The sequence below is a fragment of the Dama dama genome, chromosome 31, assembly GCF_033118175.1.
Source record: "Dama dama isolate Ldn47 chromosome 31, ASM3311817v1, whole genome shotgun sequence".
NCBI lineage: Eukaryota > Metazoa > Chordata > Mammalia > Artiodactyla > Cervidae > Dama > Dama dama.
Window position 1 is genome coordinate 29,621,498 of NC_083711.1, and position 26,853 is coordinate 29,648,350.

The window sequence follows — 26,853 nt, forward strand, 5'->3', positions numbered from 1 at the left end:
AGAGTGTTTTGCCTATGTTCTCCTCTAGGAGTTTTATAGTTTCTGGTCTTACATTTAGATCTTTAATCCATTTTGAGTTTATTTTTGTGTATGGTGTTAGAAAGTGTTCTAGTTTCATTCTTTTACACGTGGATGACCAGTTTTCCTAGCACCACTTGTTAAAGAGGTTGTCTTTTTTCCATTGTATATCCTTGCCTCCTTCTTCGAAGATAAGGTGTCCATAGGTTCATGGATTTATCTCTGGGCTTTCTATTCTGTTCCATTGATCTATATTTCTGTCTTTGTGCCAGTACCATACTGTCTTGATGACTGTGGCTTTGTAGTAGAGTCTGAAGTCAGGCAGGTTGATTCCTCCAGTTCCATTCTTCTTTCTCAAGATTACTTTGGCTATTCGAGGTTTTTTGTATTTCCATACAAATTGTGAAATTATTTGTTCTAGTTCTGTGAAAAATACCGTTGGTAGCTTGATAGGGATTGCATTGAATCTATAGATTGCTTTGGGTAGTATAGCCATTTTGACAATATTGATTCTTCCAATCCATGAACATGGTATGTTTCTCCATCTGTTTGTGTCCTCTTTTGATTTCTTTCATCAGTGTTTTATAGTTTTCTAGTTTCTAGTATAGGTCTTTTGTTTCTTTAGATAGATATACTCCTAAGTATTTTATTCTTTTTGTTGCAATGGTGAATGGTATTGTTTCCTTAATTTCTCTTTCTGTTTTCTCATTGTTAGTATATAGGAATGCAAGGGATTTCTGTGTGTTAATTTTATATCCTGCAACTTTACTATATTCGTTGATTAGCTCTAGTAATTTTCTGGTAGAGTCTTTAGCATTTTCTATGTAGAGGATCATGTCGTCTGCAAACAGCCAGAGTTTCACTTCTTCTTTTTCTATCTGGATTCCTTTTACTTCTTTTTCTCCTCTGATTGCTGTGGCTGAAACTTCCAAAACTATGTTGAATAGTAATGGTGAGAGTGGGCAGTCTTGTCTTATTCCTGATTTCAGGGGAAATGCTTTCAATTTTTCACCATTGAGGGTAATGCTTGCTGTGGGTTTGTCATATATAGCTTTTATTATGTTGAGGTATGTTCCTTCTATTCCTGTTTTCTGGAGAGTTTTAATCATAAATGGGTGTTGAATTTTGTCAAAGGCTTTCTCTGCGTCTATTGAGACAATAATATGGTTTTTATGTTTCACTTTGTTAATGTGGTGTATTACATTGATTGATTTGTGGATATTAAAGAATCCTTGCATTCCTGGGATAAAGCCCACTTGGTCATGGTGTATGATTTTTTTAATATGTTGTTGGATTCTGTTTGCTAGAATTTTGTTAAGGATTTTTGCATCTATGTTCATCAGTGATATTGGCCTGTAGTTTTCTTTTTTTGTGGCATCTTTGTCTGGTTTTGCAGTTAGGGTGATGGTGGCCTCATAGAATGAGTTTGGAAGCTTACCTTCATCTGCAATTTTCTGGAAGAGTTTGAGTAAGATAGGTGTTAGCTCTTCTCTAAATTTTTGGTAGAATTCAGCTGTGAAGCCATCTGGTCCTGGGCTTTTGTTTGCTGGAAGATTTTTGATGACAGTTTCGATTTCCTTGCTTGTGATGGCTCTGTTAAGATCTTCTATTTCTTCCTGGTTCAGTTTTGGAAAGTTATACTTTTCTAAGAATTTGTCCATTTCTTCCAAGTTGTCCATTTTATTGGCATAGAGCTGCTGGTAGTAGTCTCTTATGATCCTTTGTATTTCAGTGTTGTCTGTTGTGATCTCTCCATTTTCATTTCTAATTTTTTAAATTTGGTTCTTCTCTCTTTGTTTCTTAATGAGTCTTGCTAATGGTTTGTCAATTTTGTTTATTTCATCTGTTTTGCGACCTCATGGACTGTATGTAAACTGCCAGGCTCCTCTGTCCATGGGATTATATATGTATATATATATATATATTTTTGAATTATCATTTTATTTTTATTTTATTTTTATTTTATTTTTATTAATTGGAGGCTAATTACTTCACAACATTTCAGTGGGTTTTGTCATACATTGACATGAATTAGCCATAGATTTACACGTATTCCCCATCCCGATCCCCCCTCCCACCTCCCTCTCCACCCAATTCCTCTGGGTCTTCCCAGTGCACCAGGCCCGAGCACTTGTCTCATGCATCCCACCTGGGCAGGTGATCTGTTTCACCATAGATAGTATACATGCTGTTCTTTTGAAATATCCCACCCTCACATTCTCCCACAGAGTTCAAAAGTCTGTTCTGTATTTCTGTGTCTCTTTTTCTGTTTTGCATATAGGGTTATCGTTACCATCTTTCTAAATTCCATATATATGTGTTAGTATGCTGTAATGATCTTTATCTTTCTGGCTTACTTCACTCTGTATAAGGGGCTCCAATTTCATCCATCTCATTAGGACTGGTTCAAATGAATTCTTTTTAACGGCTGAGTAATATTCCATGGTGTATAGGTACCACAGCTTCCTTATCCATTCATCTGCTGATGGGCATCTAGGTTGCTTCCATGTCCTGGAATAATATATATATTATATATATATTAGTAATAATACCTCCCTTATAATCCCATGATGGTGGTCATGATGCTGCCACCCCCACCGCCTGTCCCTCCAGCAGTGCAGCCTCCAGGGGTCCGTCCAGTCCGAGACCTGGGACCTGTGCCTCCGGAGCTGACCGCCAGCCACCAAAGCTTCCACATGGCCACGGCCAACCCCAATGGTAAAGTGTCTGCCTGCAACATGGAAGACCCGGGTTCAATCCCTGAGTTGGGAAAATCCCCTGGAGAAGGAAATGGCAACCCACTCCAGTACTTTTGCCTGGAAAATCCTATGGACGGAGGAGCCAGGTAGGCTACAGTCCATGAGGTCGCAAAGAGTCAGACACGACTGAGCAACTTCACTTCACTTCATTGTTGTTATTATTATCCATCATAGGCTATTCTTCGCCTTACCAGAGGTACTCTTTGAATATGCAGGTGGTTCAGCCAAGTATAGAATCATTCCCTGGATGTTCTGGAGTCCCTACCCATTTTTATCTTTACTTTCTTTTTGAGGCCAGGATAATGAAAGTTGATTTTTGGTTATTACTTTTACAATTCTGAGTCAGTTACATGAGCATCAGCATTCAAGGAAGCACATGACATGTCCGCTCCCAATATTTTACTGCCCAGAGGGGAAAAAGGGTTTAATTAAATTGCCAGGGCCCAAGACTCTGAACTCCCTGAGGGTGGTACTCCCTTCCTCTAGCACAATCCCTAGCACATAGTACACAGTAAGAATTTGTTTCAGTAATTAATAAAATTACTGATGCCATTGAGCTTACTGTTTTCATATGGAGGTCAATTAAAAGTATAAGAATAACAACCATGTTTTCTTTCCACTCTATTGTCATTGTTCAGTCCCTCAGTTGTGTCTGACTCTTTGTGACCCCATGGACTGCAGCAAGCCAGGTTTCCCTGTCCTTCACCGTCTCCTGGAATTTGCTCAAACTCATGTCCATTGAGTCAGTGATGCCATCCACGGACACCTCCTGCCTTCAGTCTTTCCCCGCTATAGATAGACCTCAGTGTGGCACTTGAAATAGTTATATTCTTACAACTGAGTTTGCCTCTATTATTGAAAAGAAGAATGCAATGGAGAAAATAGACACTATTGTTTAGGTACTGAACCATTAATGCACCTCTAGATTCATCTGAGAAATTGTGATACACAGACAAATTTGTTAGCTTTTATCCTTTAGCTGATATTTATGTTTTCATGAGGTATTTTTTCTAGCTGCTCTTCTAGACATGTTACATATATTAATTCATCTTTTCTCATGACATGAGGTAGGAGAGATTATCATAACTGTTTTTCACTGAAGTACCTAAAGTCTAAGTCTGCATCTCAAATTTGAGTCCAGAGTCCATGTTATTAAATGGCCTTGCTCTGGGATCTTACATTTATTTATATGGTGCCTTAGAATTCAAAAATTGTCCGTTACATGAATCGATCTCATTTCATCCTCACCACAATGTGTAAAAGCTGACATAAATTTCAGTCCATTTTGCAGATGAAACACTGAGGCTTAGAACAGCGAATCTGAGATTGAGTGGGGTCCAGAAGTGCTCTGTTTTATTCACTGCTGTGTGTCACCTGCTGTCTTCATGCTGAGATCCTAGGATGGATCAGTGTCTCTCATTGTGCCCCCATTTCAACAGTCCTGCCGCTTTCCCAGAAGATCTAGTCCTGTACCCTCTGACTTCTCCAACTGGGTTTCTCTGGTTATTTTGAACACTCAGTGACCCAACCACCTAGAAGCCTTGCCTGTTATATCTTGCTCTGATTAGAATTGTAAAAATAGATTCTACATTCATTGTATAATCCAACTATTTATGTTTTATATTATGCTTAATGAAGGTATTTTCGTGTTTTTCTGTTTCATAATTAATGTGAACGAGACTGATTTATTAAGAATTCTTAAAAAATAGAATTTTTAACTCAGAAATTATGTTTTAGATTTAATGATTTTCCAGGCTAATTTTTCAAGTTTTTTCAGCAGCAAGTCTTCCTGAGGCTAAATCCTTATGTGGGCACATTGAACACTTTAGTATTTCTATTAATAATATCTTGAAATTTGAAATACTTGAAAATATATTTTAAAATATTATTAAAACATGCTGGTTGTGTAAGTATAAATTAACGAAACCAAATCGCCTATGATAATAAGTCCTACTTCAAGATGTTTCAGTATAGTGTTTGTCCTTATGTCTTGGTTCCTTTTATTTATTTACATTTTTGTTAATTACTGTATTTCCAGAATGATATTTATTCTACAGGTAGTACTGTCCAATTTGCTCATAGGGGAATGTTTAATTTGTGGCATTAATTATGAATCAGTGGAACTTCCTTGGGAGTTAAAGTCAATGGTAGCCAGGGGCTGTGTTGTTTATATCACATATGCTCCAGTGAATAAATTAGTGCATAGTTCCAAAATGCAGAAGCTTATTTTAAGAACATGTTTGTCAACCAGAGTTAAGTCTCAGTATGAGTTTGTGATGATGAGACAAAACTCCTCATCCCATACCCTGCAGACGGTAGGTAGCTTTTTAGACCATGCGTTGTTAAATCATATCCTCCCCTATGTTTGAAACTAACCAGAAGACATATTGAGTTGTAAAGCATATTTGAGAAATAAGCATGTTTTGCTCACTTCCTGGAGTTTGCTTCTCTTGGCTTTTGTGTTCAGCGCTTCTTCCCAAGCAGTGTTATGCAAATGAACCAATTAATGACATATCAAATGGTCTTCCTACCTCACAGAGTTCATAACTGGAAGGGCAACAGCGTAAGTCACGTACCTATTCAGCAGATTCTATAGGCCACTGCGAGGGTCTGATTAGCTTGACTGTGGAAGACAATCACAGAGGCATCTGCTCGGTTAATTTTGAGAGAAAATTTACCAGATGGAGGCTGAAGATTTAAGTGATTAGAAGGTAGTAGATTGGAATACAAATTGGATTAAAAGAAATTAGATTGATATAAATCGAATTGAGTCACAACAGTTTGTGTTGTTCGTACCAAGGGGCAGTGGATTATGGGAGAAGCAGATGCTCCAATGAGATAGGAATTAATGTGGCTTTGACAGTCCATCTGCGAAGGTCTGAATATCGAGTACATCCCTAATCTCTCTCTCCATTTATCAATGCCATAATGTTAATTAGTACTTCATTCATTAAGTTACTTACAGAAGAAAAAATCTCACGCCTGTCCCCTCTCTGCTTGAGAATTTGTTATTTTGCCAAGAATTGGAAAGCTCTCTCAGCTGAGCTAGCTACAGTTGACTCTGAGGGTAGACCTGTGTCCTTTTCCTCATGCACACAGCTAACTGCCTTTGGCAGGAATGCAGTAAGCTTGAAAATCTTTGCTCATATATCTCTGTTCATAAATACATAGTTATATGAAGTTCTGCATTAATGACTAGGTGTGGTTCCACTAAAAATGAGTGACTATATTAACTTGATAATAACATTATATATATTTTATATTCTGTTTTTATAAGATATTCATTGGAGTTATTTGTTTTTTTTTTTTAATGACTCAAATATTTGACCTCAATGTTGAGTGGCAGATTCCTTCTTGAAGGGAAGAATGAGAAAAATCTTGTTCCCATAATTCTGTGACTGCGTTTATTACCCATATATGTGTGTTTTTGTGTGTATGTGTGTGTGTGATGTCTATGTGCTCGTTTATGGGAAATTTCAAGTTATTGACATTGTTGTACATTTTGGTGTACTGTATTTGGACCTGATCAAAAGAGAAAAGCTGAATGAAATGAAATGAAAAGAAACACATCATTTTAAATGCCTTTTCTTATATTGGAAGTATGACCCTTTTAAATCCAAGGTGTACTGACATGGGAACCTCATTATTACACCATTGGCCATAGCAATGAAACTCAGCATAAGGCAGTTCAGACTTGGATCCTGTCCAAGGGAACAGAGCCAGTGGAGATCTGAAGGTGATCTCACCTCTCAGGCAGCCCAAGGGTGTGGACTCTAAGGACAACCATGCAGAAATGCCCCTGTGTATTCATAATAATCAGGCAACTACAACTTCTAGAGACTAAAGCAATGAGAAGGGCAAAAATGGAACATCAAATCCTGTGATGCAAGCAGCCTATCATTAAAGGTTGTGCCAAGTCATTCAGAAATAATCATAGTACGGGCAAATGTGGGCTGTCTGCCACTGCTCAAACATGAAGAATTTCTATTTTTACATGGGGGAAGGTAGTGGCTTATGCAAAAGTGTGTTAAGCATTTGAAATTTTTGACATTTTAAAGAAAATTCTGTGTGCAGTGATCTTCAAGCAGTGTTCTTAGTGTAGGAATATGACATACACATGGATATATGTGTGTATGTATAGAAATATCATATATATATGGTATATATGGGCTTCCCTGGCAGCTCAGTGATTAGGAGTCCACCTGCAATGCAGAAGACCCAGGTTCAATCCTTGGGTCAGGAAGATCCCCTGGAGGAGGGCATGGCAACCCACTCAGTATTCTTGCCTGGAGAATCTTACGGACAGAGGAGCCTGGCTGGCTTACAGTCCATAGGGTCACAAAGTGTTGAATATGACTGAAACACTGAGCATGCACGCATGCATGCATGATATATATCTCCTATGTATTTCCTATTTATATGATATATTAATATAATATATCAGCCTGGCCACTCCTCACCCAGGCTGACCTGGGACTTTGCCTGAGTCCATACTGGACCCAGATACTAAGATAGCTTTCTTAGTCACTGTAAATATTGGCTAAGTAAGGTGATGCTCCTATCTTCTACTAAGAAATAATCTGCTCCCTAGGAGCTAAAACTAAACCAGAGGTCTGTTTAAATCCAGAGTCTTTGCACTATCTGCTTAGGTCCTACGTGTAAATACTATTTGTGGCCCATCTTCCTAATTGTATAATATATTCATCAATACACTTTAGTCATATGAAAGAGTGTATCAAGCTAGATTCCAGCAAAATTTTGAGGAATGAAAAAATGCTAGCATATAAGCCAGCAAGATGTACAGTGTGAAGCAGAGTTTCTCATTGTAGTAAAGAACAACCCCCCCAAATCTATCTTTTGTTGTAAGAGTGATTAAATGCCACCTAAAAATAATTTAGTATCCATGGGTCAGTCCCTTGTTCTGGTTTTGACACTTCAGTTTTCAACCTAATTATAAATTGTCTAATTGGTGGCGGTTGTCTTCATTAAGCACCATCAGTACATCAAGGTGGTGCTCATTGAGCCAAGCAAAGTCAGACATTGTAGTCTTATTCATGCCTTTGTTTCTGTAACTGATTATTGGGTGTTTAATACCTTGTTGAGCCAGTGAGGATAATTACAGAAATCGCTTGGTTGTAAACTAATGACAACAGATATACAACCTCCTTATTTCCTGATTGTTGATAGACTTTACACAGTGGGTGTATTTTTACTGTGAATTGTGTTTCATTGTTTCTATCCATTTGAGTTCAAATTCCACTTAGCAGACATAAATACTGAGGTTGATGAAGGCCTATTAACTACATTGAAGCTACTCTACTCTTTTTTTTTCCTTAGTTTTTGCTAATTATCTCACAGAGAATGCTTAGAAATTAAATTAAGGCCCTTAGTCACTAGGTGGTATTTCATTATTTTATATTTAAAGATACTCATGAGTAAAATAGAAAAAAAAATCAGCCTATCAGTGCCTACATCATCATTTCAGGATTCCTGTGAGGATGATGTCCCATAGGGCTGATTTCATGTGGGCAGTTTAGATGCTTTTATCAGGTATAAGCTACCTTGATAAGTAAGGGTTTTGCACCTCATTTTTTCCCCTGCAGTCAATATATTTTTTTCAAATTTGCAGTGAACTCAGAAAATGGAGAGACACAGCCAAGTTTTAATTCAGTAAGTGATGTTCTGGCACCTCTGACTGTAAATCAGTGTTGCCAAGACATTGCAGCGGCGTGAGTAGATGGTGTCCAAATAAATGCCCAGCCTTGGCATGATGGTTCAGAATTTTGTGCTTCATCATAAAACTCACAAGGCAATTTGCTTAATCCTGTCTGCATAAGTTGGACTTAGAAAAGTGCAATTTGTAACTCAGCTGGCTGAATAAATGGATTTCTACTGGCCAAGGGAGTGAGAAGAACTTAGAGCACTCTGTGAAAGTTTGAGAAAATTTACTTGGCTAACCTACTTCTTTGTTTGTGTAAAGGAAAGTTATATCTAGCTCTCTAAAATCCAAATATATTTTCCTAGGTATAGAGTGATGATGCAGAAGCATAGGAAAATGCTTGGAAGAACTGAGAAATTATAAGGCTTTTGGAATACTAGTGGTGTGAAATTGAGTCTAGAGAGGGACAGGGGCGAGCAGCAGACATAAAGTGAGAGAAAAGAATGAAGAATTCACAGGAATCTGTGCCTAAGTGGATATGAAAGAAATTGAGGGGTTAAACCCTGAAACTAAGATTTTTAGTATTGGGGACCTGAAAAAAGATGGGATTATGTGGTGAAGGAGAGAGGGATGAGGTATGTGACAGGAGACAGGCTAAGGGTCCAGTTTGAGAGCTGCGGAGTTTGAGGTTATGAATGAGCATTTAAGCAGGCCCCTGAACCAAGCCTAGAGCTTTCCTTACCTGGAGATACTGAACTAGAGATTCGGTTCTTGTTGTCATAGAAACCTGAGGCTATGAGAGGGAATGAGTTTCCCATAGAAAGCACTGGAGACAAGAGCCAGGCAGCACCTTTATTGTTGTTCAGCTGCTAAGTCATATCTCACTCTGCTACCCCATGGACTGCAGCAGGCCAGGCTCCCTTGTCTTTCACCATCTCCTAGAGTTTGCTCAGACTCACGTCCATTGAGTTGGTGATGCCGTCCAACCTTCTCGTCCTCTGTCATCCCCTTCTCCTCCGCCTTCAATCTTTCCCGGCATCAGGGTCTTTTCCAGTGAGTTGGCTCTTTGCAGCAGGTGGCCAAAGTATTGGAGCCTCAATTTCAGCACCAGTCCTTCCGATGAATAGTCAGGGTTGTTTTCCTTTAGGATGAACTGGTATGTTCTCCTTGCAGTCCAAGGGATTCTCAGGAGTCTTCTCCAGCACCACAATTTAAAAGCATCAAATCTGCATCAAAGCATCTCACATGTAAGCATGTGAGAGTTGGGCTATAAAGAAGGCTGAGCACTACAGCACCTTAGGAGGCCTTAATGATTGAGACAGAAGTGATTTGACTTAATTCAGATTTCTAGTGCGATTGTTTACATATAAGTCAAAGATCGTTTTTCTCTGTACTGATAGAAATTTATAAAAAAGTAACCAGTGACAGAGTTCTTTTTTTTTAAATGTCAGCAGCAGAATTTTGTCCATCTTTTACAAAAAAGGACCCCAATATGCTTATTATTGCCTCTTTTGAAAGTAGCATACCTACATTGACTATTAAGCAAACATCATTATACTCTTTTTAAAATTCACACACCTTTCATTTTCTTCCAGATTTTCAGTTGCTTCTTGTTTATAAACCCAACTTGTCTGCATGTAATGTATTGAGTACCTGACTGCACAACCAACTTCCTACATTAGAAAAAAATAACCACGTTATCTAAACTGTTGTTATTCTTGTCTTTCACAATTACTATAACTCTATACTTTCTTATTCCTCTGCCTGTCAGCATTTTCTTTCCCTTCCACATAATCAAGAATAATTCTTTGTGTTCCACTCCTTTTACCCTGTGACAAGAAAGCATTGCATTTTGAGAGAGGGTGGATGGAGGTTAATTCCATGTCCTCATGGTAATAACCTGGGAAAACCTGGGGATGATCGGTTTCATTTGATCCCTCATCTGATAAGGCTTCAAAGTAAATGAACTGAGTGGAAAATAACATTTTTCATAAGTTTTCTAGGAGCTGCAGACGTTTTTTGAGAGACCCCAGGAACTGAGTCTCTGATGTATTTTTGCGGAACATAATTCAAGTAGAAAAGGATCATTTTAAAACATTTACAGCACTCCCATTTGCTGCTTTTCTCCATTCAGCAAAAAACAAGCTCATTTTTCTCTATGCCTACAAACTCTTTAAATGCAAACCACACTCAGTATTTCTGTTGCAGCAATGATGTTATCTGGTGGTCCTTTGGCTCTGAAACAAAAGATACCCCTTGAAAGGAAATTTAGAGTTTTATTAAATAACTCACTTTTAAAAAGGCATCAACAGATAGCATAAATAGACAAAAATTAAGAGAAAGTAGATTCCTAAATGAAAAGTATCCTCATAATTAAGGTAACTCATATTCTTTATCAGCTAGGTGAAAACTCCTCTCGTTTTCAATCTAAATTTAACCATTTGTATGCCTTACAAAGAGAAGTCATATCAAATTACTATGATTTACTAAATCAAACTGTTTTTTCTTAAAGAGGGACTGATTTAGGTTTACATTTGTTTTTTTGTTACTTTAATCCTGTGCATAAAGTGAGGGACAAAATGCCAACTTTGAAATTTTTTGAGAGTATGCTAATGATTTGAAAACAGATGTAATTCTAAGCCTAAGAGCTATTTGCAACTGATTAAGCATGGCCTCTTTTTCAACCTATTCTGGATCAAAATCTTGTCCAAGGTATTTTTAGTGGAGTAAACACTTCAGAAATGGATTTAGATGCCTCTCCTGCAAATACCTCCAAAAAAATGGGATGCTGTCACTTCCATTCAGTTTGGTGAACTATGAAAGCTCATTCACTCTGAGCTTGATCATCAGAGACAAAGCGATGAGTATAAGTTATATTCAGATGCCTTTACACACCTCTTTAACTCTTCAAGGTATTGGCTTCAGAAAGAAAAATTCCAACATGCCATTGTGTGGAAGTAAGAAAAACTAAATACAACATGGCTGTTCCCACTATGCAAGAAACAATCTTTAAACTTTGACTTTTTTTTTTCCTTTTTAATTGCAAGAGGCCTTGCCCTTATTTTAAAGATACGCAATGTCATGAAAACTGTAATCTAGAGACTTCAAGGAAGAAATATGTTGCTTTAAATGGGGAAAAGTGGTTTTGTTATCACCACTGCTTTAAACTAAGTGTGTGTGTGAAAGTCACTCAGTTGTGTCCGATTCTGCAAAGGTTTGCAACCCCATGGACTTTACAGTCCACGGAATTTTGGGGGCCAGAATACTGGAGTGGGCAGCTGTTCCCTTCTCCAGGGGATCTTCCCAACCTAGGGATTGAACCCAGGTCTCCGACATTGCAGGCAGATTCTTTACCGTTTGAGCCACCGGGGAAGCCCTTAAAGTAGGCAAACGTTAATTTCAAGATAGTGTTCTGATAATGCTTCTGTCATTTAATTTAGATCATGTGTTGTTTCCTCAAGACATTCTTTTGATAGTCCTATTTCTTATTAAATTTACAATGGAAAAGTAGCCAAAAGATAGATTCTTCCCATGTAATAATCACATAATGGTTTCAAGATTAACATAAAGAAGAGTTATCAGTAGTGGTATAACCTGTTTCAATGAAATAGGGAGACATAAAGAATTGTTAAATATTGATACTTAAGTTGCAATGAATATAATTTACAGGTAATTTCTTCAGCATGCCTAGACAGTGCTACCTTAACTAAAGTACCCCCCATCCAATTTGTCATGAAACATAATAGAAGCAGTCTTTAGTTGTTATGGAGTTTTTCTATCAATTCTAGCTAGCTATAGCTCCACTGATAGAATGGCTAAAGTGATATAGTCATGCATTTATATAAAATATTGATTGAGCACCTAATATTTTCATCTTTGGAGCTTGATGGAGCATGTGACAAATCTAAGGTGCAGAGTTGTTGAAAACACATAGGCTTCAGGGAAATGTAGGTAAGGTATATTATTCAGCATTACCTTTGATTTGATTGACCTTTGGCCTTGTGTGGTCAAATTACTCTGCATTTCACTTCCCTGATAGCTCAGTTGGTAAAGAATCTGCCTGCAGTGCAGGAGACCCCAGTTTGATTACTGGGTTGGGAAGATTCGCTGGAGAAGGGATAGGCTACCCACTCCAGTATTCTTGGGCATCTCACTCCAGTATTCTTGGGCTTCCCTATGGCTCAGCTGGTAAAGAATCTACCTGTAATGCAGGAGACTTGTGTTCGATCCCTGGGTTGGGAAGATCCCCTGGCAAAGGGAAAGGCTACCTACTCCAGTATTCTGGCCTGGAGAATTCCATGGATTGTATAGTCCATGGGGTTGCAAAGAGTCAGATACGACTGACTTTCATTTGATGAGTAATAACAGGCAGTAGTAGAAAAATCATAATAGAGAAGCAGAAGCTGAAGCTGTTTTTTGAATGACTTACTATTGCATAAAAAATGACTTACTCTTGTATCTGTCTTGTAGACGGTAGTCTTTGGCTTTGTGGGGTCGCAGATTCCTGTGAGTATAGTGATAGATGTTATATAATAAAACAGGTATACATTATAGTAATATTAATATTGGTGAACATTCACTGAGTGCTTACTGTGTGCTCAGCACATTGAAAAATCTCATGTAGCGTTCATGACAAAATTAGGTCAGTAATGTAGTGTTTCATAGATAGGGAAACCGAGGTGTGCCGAGGGTAAGAAACTTGCCTGGTTTTATACTCCTATCTTGCCTTTGGACAAGAGCAATTGCAAGTTAGACTCCTTTTAAAGGCAGAGAATCTATCTTAATTGTCGAAGTTATGCTTTATTATTTCTTAAACATATATACATGCAAACAAAATTTTGCCCCCAATATCTGAGGTGTCATCCTCCATTCCATATTTTACTTCTATTCCACATAAGGTAATCCATGTTTTAAGAACCATATTTTAAAAAGATAATGGTATAGTGCAATGAGATTCATATGTTAGGTCAAATTCTTTGGTAGTCAGATGGCAATTAGAAGTGAACAAGTCTGAAATCAATCATTGTGTATATGATTTTGAGATGATACAGCTAATATATTTGACATTATGTATTAAGACAGTTGTAATTTTGGGAGTAATGATTTAGCATTATTCTTCAAAGAAGATTTCTGGATGGTATTAACATTCTCTAATCTGTTTAAAAAATCCTTAGTAGACTATCAAGTAAATGAACTTTACAATTTTAACTATGGTTATTTAATCTCAATTTAACTTTAAAATAAAATAGTTCAGATATGAGGAACCTATGTCGAGTTTAAGGCAAATATATCAGAAACTAAATATTTAACAAAGTTTTGCAAAGGTGTAAAATATCAGTGCTGGTACGAATGGTGTTCGTGACAGTAACACTGGGACCTTTGGCTCTGCATTTGCTAAGATGAATGCTACTGCCACTGAATTTTCCAAATATAAGTGCTTAGGAAATAGAATAGAAGGCCAGAATGTTATCAGTCTATTAGGAGTTTATGTAAGTAGAATGTCTTTTTCTGGAAACCCATTCATGGTCTCCACTAAATAAATACCGATGGTCTTTAGAAAATTAAACATTTTTAAACAGTTCAATGAGGTTGGAGATTGTTTCATTGCATCATCTTTTGTAAAGCCAAATGCAATTTTAAACCACATGAAAATATAAATATGACAGTAAGAAGCTAAATTTCAAAGATATCTTCCTGGAATATTGTTTTTATCACTATAAGGCAAATCTGCATAACCCATGGAAACCTCTGATTTGATGGCAAATCACTCTTTAAAGAATGCCTTCAACCATGGGAAGATGTAACAAATTGATTTGAAATCGTTTTGGATGAATGTCCAGGTTAATATGTTGTCTCCTCACTGAATTATTGGAAAATGAATTTATAAAGTAGGAAATTATTATTTTTTTTTTATTTCTCGGGAGGAAATCATTACTATAAGCTTACTGGAAACTTAGAGACTTGTTGTTTCAAAATTGCTCTTCAGTCTTATATAGGTATTCTCATGTATTTAACCCCTGCTTTTGATTGCTTTCTGCTTTTGTTTCTGATTTACCCAAACTAGTCCTACCTTCCCTCTGGTTTTTGGTCATTTGGACCCACCTGCTCAAAAGAGGTCAGTGGCTCAGTGCACTGGATGTAGGCAGCCAGAAAATGAAAAATTACAATAAGAAATCAAAACCTTTGTAATTAAGGTACTGAATAACATGAGGTGGTGAAGGAGAGGGAATACATGTTCCACTTTTAATATTTTCAGCAGTATCTTCTAAGAATACAGAAAAACCTGAAATACAATTGTGAAATTCAGAGAAAACGTTTTATGAAGTCAGCCTTAGTTACCTTATCCTGAAGTAGCAAATATTCGCACTGAATAAGGAAGGAAATTTTAAATATCTTTGACTAAGTTTATATTTTAAATAATTGATGGGCAATTTACTTATAAGATAAGTATCTGTGCTTTGCCAGTTGGTCTTTGGTTTAAATGATTTATAGCACTGTGTATTTATTGGCAGTGTAAATAAATTTAACAGAAATTTAAGAGGAAATGCCAGATGTTACATGAACTGCTTTTTAAACATAAGCTTTTAAATTATTGATAACCTTTGGAGGGTGCTCTAAGAAAGCATTTTGACACCCATTGCTTTTTGATAGTGGACATAACACCTATGACGGGCAAACATTTCCAATCTCTACTTATATTAAAAGTGTGAACATTAATCTATAGTGTGTATCTTTAAAAATGTGCTCTGTGGTAGTAAATTTAAATTGCTACCTATTATCTTTTCTTATGGGTATGTCCATTATGATGTGACAGTCATAAAGAGTGTAATCATGTCATAAAACAATGAACTTGTCGCAGTTTGCTCTTCTAGCTGCCTCCGTTTTGGGCTGAAGAAATGGTACCATAAAGAAATTTAGGTAACTTGCTTAAGGTCACATCCCTAATGAGACAATGACAAGGAAAAAAAAAGCAAAGCAAACTAAAACAAATTAAAAAAAACCCAATAACAGAAATGTAGTACATAAGACTTTAGTTTATTTTTTAAAATACACTTATTTACTTATTTGGCCATGCTGGGTTTTAGTTGTGGCATATGGACTCTTTAGTTGTGGAATGTGGGATCTAGTTCCCTGACCAGGGATGGAACCGGGGCCCCCTGCATTGGGAGCATGGAGTCTGAGCCACTGGACCATCAGGGAAATGCTGAGACTTTTTATTTTAGAGTTTTGTATCTTTTTCTATTTTTTTAAAATTTATTTTTAATTGGAGGATAACTGCTTTACAATGTTGTGTTGGTTCCTGCCATACGAGAGCATGAATCAGCCTTGAATATACACATAGCCCCTCTCTCTTGAACCTCCCTCCCACCCTCCCCCTGCCCCACCTCTCTAGGTTGTCACCTGGATTGAGCTCCCATTAGCTTCCATTCTACAGCAGCTTCCATTAGCTATGTGTTTTACATATGGTAATTTCTATGTCAATGCTTCTCTCCATTCATCCCATCTTCTCCTTCCCCTGCCGTGTCCACAAGTCTGTCCTCTTTGTCTGTGTCTCTATTCCTGCCCTGCAAATAGGATCACTGGTACGATTTTTCTAGATTCCATATATATGTGTTAATAGGCACTATTTTTTTTTTTCCTGACTTAACTTCACTCTGTGTAACAGGCTCTAGGTTCATCCATCTCAGTTCCATTGACTCAAATTCATTCTTTTTTATGACCAAGTAATATTCCATTGTTTATATGTATCATATCTTCTTTTTTTTTTTGTATCATATCTTTTTTATTCATGTATCTGTCTATGGACATCTAGGTTGCTTCCATGTCCTGGCTGTTGTAAATAGTGCTGCAGTGATCATTGGGGTATGTGTGTCTTTTTGAGTTACTGTTTTCACAGGGTTTATGCCCAGTAGTGATGTGAGAGTTGGACTGTGAAGAAAGCTGAGCACTGGAAAATTGATGCTTTTGAACTGTGGTATTGGGGAAGACTCTTGAGCGTCCCTTGGACTGCAAGGAGATCCAACCAGTCCATCCTAAAGGAGCTCAGTCCTGGGAGTTCATTGGAAGGACTGATGCTGAAGCTGAAACTCCAGTACTTTGACCACCTCATGCGAAGAGCTGACTCATTGGAAAAGACCCTGATGCTGGGAGGGATTGGGGGCAGGAGGAGAAGGGGACGACAGAGGATGAGATGGCTGGATGGCATCACCGACTCAATGAGCATGAGTTTGAGTAAACTCTGGGAGTTGGTGATGGACAGGGAGGCCTGGCGTGCTGCGATTCATGGGGTTGCAAAGAGTCAAACATGACTGAGCGACTGAACTGAACTGAACTGAACTGATGCCCAGTAGTGGGATTCATGGGTCATGTGGTAGTTTTATTCCTCATTTTTAAGGAATCTCCATACAGATTTCCATAGTGGCTGTATCAATTTACATCTCCACCAACAGTGCAAGAGGGTTCCTTTTTTCCACATCCTCTCCAGTATTTCCTGTTTGTAGATTTTTCGATGATGGCCATTCTCACTGGTATGAGGTGATATGTCATTGTAGACTTTCTATTTTAGACTTATCCAAAATATGGGAAGAAGGAAGAGTGATAGAGAAGAAATAGAAAGCGTGGACTCACAGCTGAGGCAAAATATTCTAGTCTCAGGTTTGGAGAAAGAAACTTCGATTATTGTTTCTGTAGTATTCCCCTCCTTCTCAACTGTAAAATGGGATTTGGGACAGAGAGGGTCTCTGGTAGCTCAGCGTGTCACCTCGTTGAACCTGGAAGACTGGGTACATGAGGATGATACTAGATGCCATAATGTACAACTGAAACTTTCAGGGTTAAGGCTGCCAAGTTTGAGAAGAAATTGTCTTCAATCTTTGTTAATTCCCTGTCATACCCATGGCCCTTTAGTTTTATGACATTAAAAGTCATTTAGAATTTTTGTAATAAGTAGTATTTATTGGTCTCAATTTAATTTTGATATCTTTTCTAGTTTAAACTTTTTTTTTTTTTTAAGCACTGCTGTGATTCCAGAAGAAACAACAATTTTATGTCTTTAGTTCATTGCCAAATTAGATCATCTCCTGAGAGAGTCTTAATAAGGTTCAAATGAATAAAACAGTCTTTGTGTTTTCCAAACATAAGCTTTCTCACCACATCTTATCACATCATAGGAAAAAGAGTTTTTTTATATCCCTTTTGTATTTCCCCTCTCTCACAAGGGAAGTACACTGGAACTTTATCATCAGGAAAAATTCAAGGACAGTGAAATTCTAAGTACAGACTTGATTAGCTCACTGATCAATGTGGATAGCATTAGTAATGGTACTGAGATATGTTTCTTTCTGTGGAGAAAATTTTGAATAGGGTTTAATTTGGTAAAATGGAAACCAGTAACAGCTTTAATCCTTTTGAAATCTAGTGTAAAGTGATCAGCCTGGTCTAGCTAAAATTTACCATGCAGAAAAAATTACCATAAAAGCGACCTCAGAAAAGAGATACTTGTCAATGTGATTCATTTTAAGGGTCATGTTTTGGAAAGAACATCTGTACTAGTTTATAGAAGAGAAATATAAGATACACTGAATGCTTACTACATCTGTATGTGTGATTCCTTTTAATTATCTAAACCCAATCGTGAGACATTGGTCATCTGATTTGTTTCTGGTAAAAGTGAGGCATAAATATTTGCTGGTCAATAATCCATTCCTTTAATCCTACCATACCACCTCTCTTTTTTTTACTGTTTTTTTAAAATAGTTTGTTAAAACATACTTTTATGCAAGTAAAAATGTTAGTCACTCAGTCGTGTCTGACTCTTTGAGACCCTGTGGATTCTATCTAGCCCACCAAGCTCTTCTGTCTGTGGGATTCTCCAGGCAAGGGTACTGGAGTGGTCCTTCTCCAGGGCATCTTCTCAACCAATGGATCAAACCCGGCTCTCCTGCATTGCAGGAGAATTCTTTACCATCTGAGGCACAGCTGCCACACATTATAATATATGTTTTTAAGAAAAATAGCCACTGCACAGAAACTTTATTGGAGGGAAAATTCAGATAAGTTTGAAAAGTGTTGCTTAACTAGATATAGCTATTGAGTATATGAATGAAAAGGACAGCTTAGAGCCAAGAAATATTATATTCCAATTGAATAAGTAGGCAGAAGCAGTTTACTTTCAAATACAAGAAGTGGAATCAAAAGTGTTCTAAGTGCTTTGTCCTCCTTTATTTTATTATATAATTGAAATCACTTCTGAAGACATAGTTCTATTGCACTCACTGCAAATGAGTGGTTTTTGACTAAATTAATTTTAAATCTATTCATGAATGAATGATTTTTTACTTTTAATTCTTCAAAGTTTAAAGTGCTAATAAACTATTAAATTTGTTTTTTACTAAAAATTTTTACTAAAATCATTGCAAAATCATTGTTTGAGAGTCTCTGAGAAGCAGAAATAATCCATTATGTAAATTTGGGTGCTTAGAAGATTATTCAAAGATGTATGTTTGTTCAGTTTACTAATTTGATATTTCTGTGGAGTGCTTGCATCTAGCTAGGTCTAAGTACATGCACTTCTTGTAGGCAAGGTATAACTGCAGCTTCTCAGACCCTTCCACTTGTAGCTCCTGGTGCATTCTTCTCACTGTAGAGACCAAGAATCTCCATTATAAAGAAATATCCCAGGTGATTTTGATACTAATAGTCTGAGAATCACGCTCTGAAAGAGCAAGATGGTCTCTGGCTGTATTGCCACTGCGTTCATGCTCAGTTGCTCAGTTGTGTTGGACTCTTTGCAACCCTGTGGACTGTAGCCCACCAGGCTCCTCTGTCCCTGGGATTTCCCAGGCAAGAACACTGGAATGGGTTGCCATTTCCTTCTCCAGGGGATCTTCCCAACCCAGGGATTGAACCCACATTTTCTGCATTTGCAGGCGGATTCTTTACCACTGTACCACCTGGGAAGTCCTTATATTGCCACTGGAGTCATTTATTTGACTCATTTTATTAAAATGAGTTTTAGAAGGGGTTTCGCAGTTAGTCACATTGTCATGTGCATGCTTCACTTAAACTTCAGCATTTTCAAAAGCCTATTACATTTTAGATGAAAGGCCTGGAGTTCTAATTCTGCCTGTACCAGCTATTCAGTTATGGACAAGTCATTTCACTATTGTTTAGCTTGCTTGCTTATATGGTAAAAATAAACATTTGGACACTAACCTATAGTGACTTGTGACTCATTTTCTATGTCTTTATAATAGTTAAGAACTGTTGAATACAAATTAAAACTTGGCTCTTTTATTGCACAATTCATAACTGACATCTAAAAGGATGTTCAGACTTGCTGTTTATTGCAAGCAAAGTTAGAATTGCAGATAGCGATTCTGACACAGTGCTTAGCTGTCTGACCAGTAGAGATCCTGAATATTTCCCATGACATGAGCAAGGTGTTTTTTTCCTCTGTTTAAGTTTCTTTTTAATGTGAAATCTGGAGAAAAAAGTCCTATAGTCCTGTATAAAAAATAAAGTTATTATTGGAAATTAGTAAACAGGTGCTCTAGAGTGAGATTAGTAAGCTTTTTCTGCAGAGAATCAGATCGCAGTATTTCAAGCTTTGTAGACAATACATGGTCTCTTTCTTCCTTCACCTTCTGCTTCTTTTTTCTTTGTTCCTCCTCTTTTTTTTTTTTTTTTTCCTAAGCAACAGGTTAAAACATGTTAAATCATCCTTAGCTCAAGACTATATTAAAACTGTTTAGAGCAGTGCTTCTCAAACTTTAACGCACATATGCATTGCCAGGGAATCTTGTTAAAATGTAGATTCTGATGCTCTGGGTCTGGGGTTAGGCTGGGGATCCTGTGTTTCTGTTATGCCCTTGGATACCAAAGCTTTAGAGGCTAATAGCATTTCATGTAATGAACAGCCCCCTCTACTGTTCAGTTTTTAATCCCTAGTGACTAGCTGACAACTCAGCTATTTTTGTTTTTGTATTTTAAACAAATAATGGGGTTGTTTTGGTCATAGTACTTTAGTGATTCTTCATTATTTTAAAGCCTCACACCTCTCTGAAAATTTAGTGAATGCTGCTGTCCCTCTAGCCACCTCTCCCTCCTGCCCACACACACAAAAAAAATACCCGGTTTTATGCACAATTTCAAAAGAATTCACAGACCTATCTAAGGCTTATTCATCTTATAGGTCACTTCTATAGTTGTGTAATGTCTAAATTGAAGAGAGTTCCAAATTAATTCCCTCGTATTTAATAACATCTTAAAATTTACACTGAAACTGTGTCTTGAGCTTCCCTGGTTGCTCAGTGGTAAACAGTCTGACAATGAAGGAAATGCAGGTTTATATCCTTGGAAGATCTCCTGGAGAAGGAAATGCAACCCACAGTATGCTTGCCTGAGAAATCCCATGGACAGGGGAGCCTGGTGGGCTACAGTCCACGGCGTGGCAAAAGAATCAAGTCTCAATTGAGTGACTAAACCACAACAATGTTTTTGCATATTTCCAATTCTGTCTACTTATCTATCTCCCTACCCACATGTCTGTCAGTCAACCTATCTGACTTATAAGACCTTTTACTTTTATTTTATGTCCTATTGGTTATTGCTGGCCTGGTGATTACATTTAAAATGTAAAACAGTAAATGAGGAAAATAACCCAACTGTTGGTCAGAGTGAACCTGAATTGTTACAATGCCTTGTATTAAATTTTCTCACAGTGCCTTTATGTATGACTTTTTAAAAACTACTTTATTGAGATACTATCCATACATACTTTACTCATTTAAAGCATATAATAGTTTTTATTATTTTCATGGAGCTTTCCAACCATCACCATTATCAATTTTAGAATATTTTCATCACTCCCCAAAGATTCTCTAGTGCCCCTTCACCTCTTGTCCCTATTTCCTACCCTAGACAACCACAGACGTTTTTGTTTCTATGAATTTAACTATTCTGGGTATTTTTGTAAGTGGAATCATTTTGTGACTAGCTTCTTTCACTTAGCATAATACTTTCAGGGTTCACTTATGTTATAATGTTTATCAGTATTTCATTCATTTTTTCTGTGGAATAATATTCCATTATGTGGATATGTAACATTTATTTATCCACTGATCTCTTAAGGGACATTTGGGTTCTTTCCATTAAAAAAAATTATTATGAATAATACTGCTATGAATGTTACAGTACATTAAAAGGTTTTTGTGTGGATATAAGGTTTCATTTCTCTTGGGTTATGTGTGTATGATGCTGAAGCTGAAACTCCAGTACTTTGGCCACCTCATGCGAAGAGTTGACTCATTGGAAAAGACCCTGATGCTGGGAGGGATTGGGGGCAGGAGGAGAAGGGGGCGACAGAGGATGAGATGGCTGGATGGCATCACCGACTCGATGGGCATGAGTTTGAGTAGACTCTGGGAGTTGGTGATGGACAGGCAGGCCTGGCGTGCTGCGATTCATGGGGTCACAGAGTCGGACACGACTGAGCGACTGAACTGAACTGAACTGATGTGCCAGGCAGTGGCATTGCTGGGTCATATGTTAATTCCAAAAATTTTTGAGGAACTCTGGATAGTTTTTCAAAGTGGCTGAACCATTTTGCATTCCTACCAGCAATATATGAGACACTGAATTTTTCAACATTCCTGACAGTACTTTTCATTTTACATTTTTTGGATTATTGCCATCCTAGTGAATGTGAAGTATATCTCGTGGTTTTGATTTGCATTTGACACATACAGCGTTGAGCATCTTTTCATGTGCTCATTGGCCTTTTGTCTATCTTTTTGGGATGAATGTCTTTTCAAATCTTTTGTCCACTTAAAAAATTTGGTTATTTACACTTTTATTGAGTTGTAAGAGCTCTTTATATATTCTAGACATAAGTCTTCTATCTGGCATATGATTTGCAAATTTATTTTTTGATTCTGTGGGTTGTTTTTACTTTTTCAAATCATTTTTTCAAGGACAGATATTTTTGTTTCATATGATTTTGGTGTCATATTCATGAAGGTTTTGACAAACTCAAGTCATAAAAAGTTTTCTCCTATAATTTCTTTCCATTGTTTGATAATTTCAACTCTTACATTTAAGATTTTGAATTTTTTATAGCAGTAAAGTTACTAGAAAAATACCTAAATGTGACAGCCCTGGAATAGGTTACATATGTTATAGTAATAAGTGAATAAAATTCTCTAAGAGCTTACTGGGCATGCTGGATTCTAAATTCTATTGCTAAGTTGTTTAGATGTTTAGCCTCTAGTTCTCTTATTAGTCTATTATCTTGTATTTTATTTAATGTGTTAGTATATTTCAAGTCCCATTCAGACCTTATCCATGCCAACTACCTAATAAGGCAGTGAACTATTAGATGTAGTAAATTAGCAGTCTAAAACATGGAGATGCAGGTTCTCTTGCAATTGGCAGGCTGGTTCATTACCACTAGCACCACCCAGCAAGACGTTAGTTAGGGCCTTAGTACTTACAGTCTATAACTTTCTTTATTATTGTGATTCAGGATGTGATTCTCTGTCCATTTTTAAATGCTTTGAGTCTCTGTTGTTCCTTTTTTTTTTTTTTTAATTTTGTCCCATGCACTGTAATTTACTCTTGCTTTAAATACCTAGTACTTGTACTGTGTAAGTTCCTTCTAGAATCTGATGAGATAACAAATGGTAATCAGCAACCTTTAAAAGTTAATCCTCTTCAGAAAAGGAAAGGTTTCATTCACTACCAAGTTAAATTCCCTTTATTAAATTAAAATACGAATTTCAAATTAATATTGAAAGTAAACTGGAATAACATTGATGAGTAAATCTTACTTTGGTTTATTGAGAAGAAATGTGCTAATATTAGATGATTGGTTTGAAAATTGTAAGAGCTAACTTTCAAAAGCTTATATCTAGATTATCGTTACATCTCCAGACAGATTTCTCTCACCATTTCCTTTGGGATTATTTGCAGCAGCTGGTGGAAACTTTCCACAAATAATGACTTTTGACACTTTATAAATTAAAATATTCAAAACAATACATTATGCAAAATTTTCATCTTAAAATACCAAATGGGTCCTTCTCTTCCTGTTTCTTCTAACTTTTGATGGTCCTGTAGTCAAAGGAAGGAGATTGGTACCTGTCACTCTTGCTTACCATATGGAATACCAAATTCTGTCAAGTGTTTATTTTACGATGTACCTTATATTTTCCTCCATTTTTCTACATTAAGTGTTGTTTCTAAATGTCAGGTTCTTTTTTATTGTTCTCTGGGATATTGAGGTAACTCTCACCTGTCTTTTTGCCTCCCTAATTGAAGAATCTTTCTAATACACAGTTGGTCATGTCACTGCCTCCTTGAAATTAGTGAGCCATATAGACTAAAAGTCACATTCCGTATCATGTTATCTTAAGGCCTGTTGTCTTTGGCCACATGACCACCTTTCACCCTCACCTTCCACGTTAAGGTCCTCTCTGATTATGAAATGTATTATGCATGTACTCTCATTTCTCTGTCCTTTTGCTCATGCTGCTTCTCCAGTGTGAATGTCTTTCTCCTTCTGTTGACATACTATTTTCATTCTTCACAACCCAATTTATTTTTTATTTTTAGTATTTATTTTTATTGGAGTACAGTTGCTTTACACTGGTATGTCAGTTTCTGCTATACAACAAAGTGAGTCATGTTTCCATATACATATATCCCCTCTTTTTTGGATTTCCTTTCTATTTAGGTCACCACAGAACACAGATTAGAGTTCCCTATGCTATACAGTAGGTTCTTGTTAGTAATCTGTTTTATTTATAGTAATGTATTTATGTTAATGCCAATCTCCCAATTCAACCACACCCTTTCCCTCTTGATATTGATTTGTTTTGTACATCTTTGTCTCTCTGCTTTTCAAATAAGATTATCTGTACCATTTTTCTAGATTCCACATATATATGTTAATATATGATATTTGTCTTTCCCTTTTTGACTTAACTTCACTCTGTATGACAGTCTTTAGGTCCATCCACTTCTCCACCAGTGACATAGTATCATTCTTTTTTTACAACTGAGTAATATTCCTTTGGATATATGTGCCATATCTTTATGCATTCCTCTGCTGATGGACATTTAGGTTGCTTCCATGTCCTGGCCATTGTACATAGTGTTGGAATGAACGCTGAGGTGCATGTGTATTTTTAAATTAATGTTTTCTCTGGGTATATGTCTAGGCATGGGATTGCTGGGTCATACAGTTGTTCTGCTCTTAGTTTTGGAGGAACTTTCACACTTCTCCATAGTGGCTGTATCAGTTTACATTCCCACCATTTGTGTAAGAGGTTTCCCTTTTCTCCACACCCACGTCAGCATTTATCATTTGTAGCTATTTTGATGATGGCCATTCTGATTGATGTGAGGTGATATCTCATTGTAATTTTGATTTGCATTTCTCTAATAATTAGTGATGTTGAGCAGCTTTTCATTTATTTATTGGCCATCTGTATATCTTCTTTGGAAAAATTTACTGGCCATCTGTATATCTTCCTTGGAAAAATGTCTATATAGGGATTCTACCCATTTTTCTGGAGAAGGAAATGGCAACCCACTCCAGTTTTCTTGCCTGGAAAATCCCATGGATGGAGGAGCCAGGCGGGCTTCAGTCCATAGGGTCACAATTGTTTTTTGATATTGAGCTAAATGAACTGTTTGTATATTGTGGAGATTAATCTCTTGTCACTTGCTTAATTTGTACATATTTTCTCCCATCCTGTGGGTTGTCTTTATAATCCAATTTAAATGCTACCGTTTTGGGGGGGCAACCTCTTACTATGCTCTAATTAAAGTTGAGATTACTTTTCTAGATCTTCTCCTATAATGCATTTCTTGGACTGCCATGCAACACTTATTTCAGCATAGTGATTTAGCTTGAGTTCCTCAGTCAGAGATACCTAGGGTCAAATCCTTCCTCTACTGCTTACTTCTTTCACAGTCGTGGGCAATTTATGTCATTAAACTTCTTCCTTGTCTGTTGAATGCAGTTAGTTATGGTTTGTATATAATGTTCCGGTCTTTTATTGTGTTAGCTCTGATAGCACAATGCCAGCGTGATAAATGGCTTGTATGTGTATATTCTAGGTACTTCCCCACTTGACTTTCTCCTTCAGTAAATAGTAAGCCCTTTGAGAACAGGAAATTAACCTGACTCATCTTAGTATCCTTTCCATTTTACTGGTTTCAAAAGAAAACTTCATGCTGTTTTTACTTTTGTTTGGAATGACTCATGGAACATGTTAAACTCAACTCATTAAAATTGAAATATTAATTTATTGCTATATTGTCTTGTTCCACAAGGAACGTGGGGTGACTTACAAGATGCATAAAGAACAAAAGACTGAAGCATAAATAAAATGGTAGTAAGTGCATTTTGAATGATTGAATAGTTTAATTTCATCAGTGTGAACCCAAGTGAAACAAAAGCTATAGATAAGGAAATCTTAAAGCTTGTGTTCATTTTGTCATGTTTTGCAGGATCTCGTCTTCGCCAGGAAGACTTTCCCCCGAGGATCGTGGAGCACCCCTCCGATGTCATTGTCTCTAAGGGAGAGCCCACTACTTTGAACTGTAAGGCCGAGGGCCGGCCAACGCCCACCATTGAGTGGTACAAGGATGGTGAGCGGGTGGAAACTGACAAGGATGATCCCCGGTCCCATAGGATGCTTCTGCCCAGCGGATCCTTATTCTTCTTACGCATTGTGCATGGGCGCAGAAGTAAACCTGATGAAGGAAGCTACGTGTGTGTTGCAAGGAACTATCTTGGTGAAGCAGTGAGTCGAAATGCATCTCTGGAAGTGGCATGTAAGTAAACTTAATGAATCTCACAAATGGCATGCACTTTGATTTATTTTTAGTAAGCTTTGATTTGTTCCCATGGGTGCTTAATACCTAAAGAATAAAAGTCAACACTGACTAATTTTACTGTGCTTTCTCCAGAGAAAGCTCATCAAAATAATGTATAGCCAAGGTGTTGCAATAGAATTATTTATTGAGCTGGCCAAAAAGTTTGTTTGGATTTTTCCATTATAGCATACAGAAACCTGAACAAATTTTTGGCCATCCCAATATATTGAAAGAGTATGGGTGTTATATTATTATATTAAAGCAAGGTGGCAATGATGCTGATCATATTTTAAATTTGAATTTTTAATGAGAGATATAATCAAGCATTATGATGGGCAATGTTAAAGAGTTTATGTGTAACATGGCATCATGTATAAGGCATAAATTCATTATTGTACCTATTTCTGTTCTGTTTATATGTACCTATTTTAATATATTTATACATATTTTTTTTTATATCTAATTTTTATTGGGCAGCTTTAAAACGAATATACTCTTTAGGTTATATTAACTCTTTTGCTTCCAGGGTAA

The 26,853-nt window shown here is 36.9% G+C and overlaps 1 protein-coding gene across 5 annotated transcripts in view; it reads left to right on the forward strand.

Annotated features, from left to right (window-relative positions):
* Positions 1–26,853, forward strand: part of ROBO2 (roundabout guidance receptor 2) — a 643,927-nt gene that overhangs the window by 42,155 nt on the left and 574,919 nt on the right. For all 5 annotated transcript variants that reach the window (XM_061133903.1, XM_061133902.1, XM_061133905.1 and 2 more), the window contains exon 2: positions 25,954–26,280. In XM_061133903.1, coding sequence (XP_060989886.1) covers positions 25,954–26,280 — 327 coding nt within the window. The remainder of the gene's footprint in view (positions 1–25,953; positions 26,281–26,853) is intronic.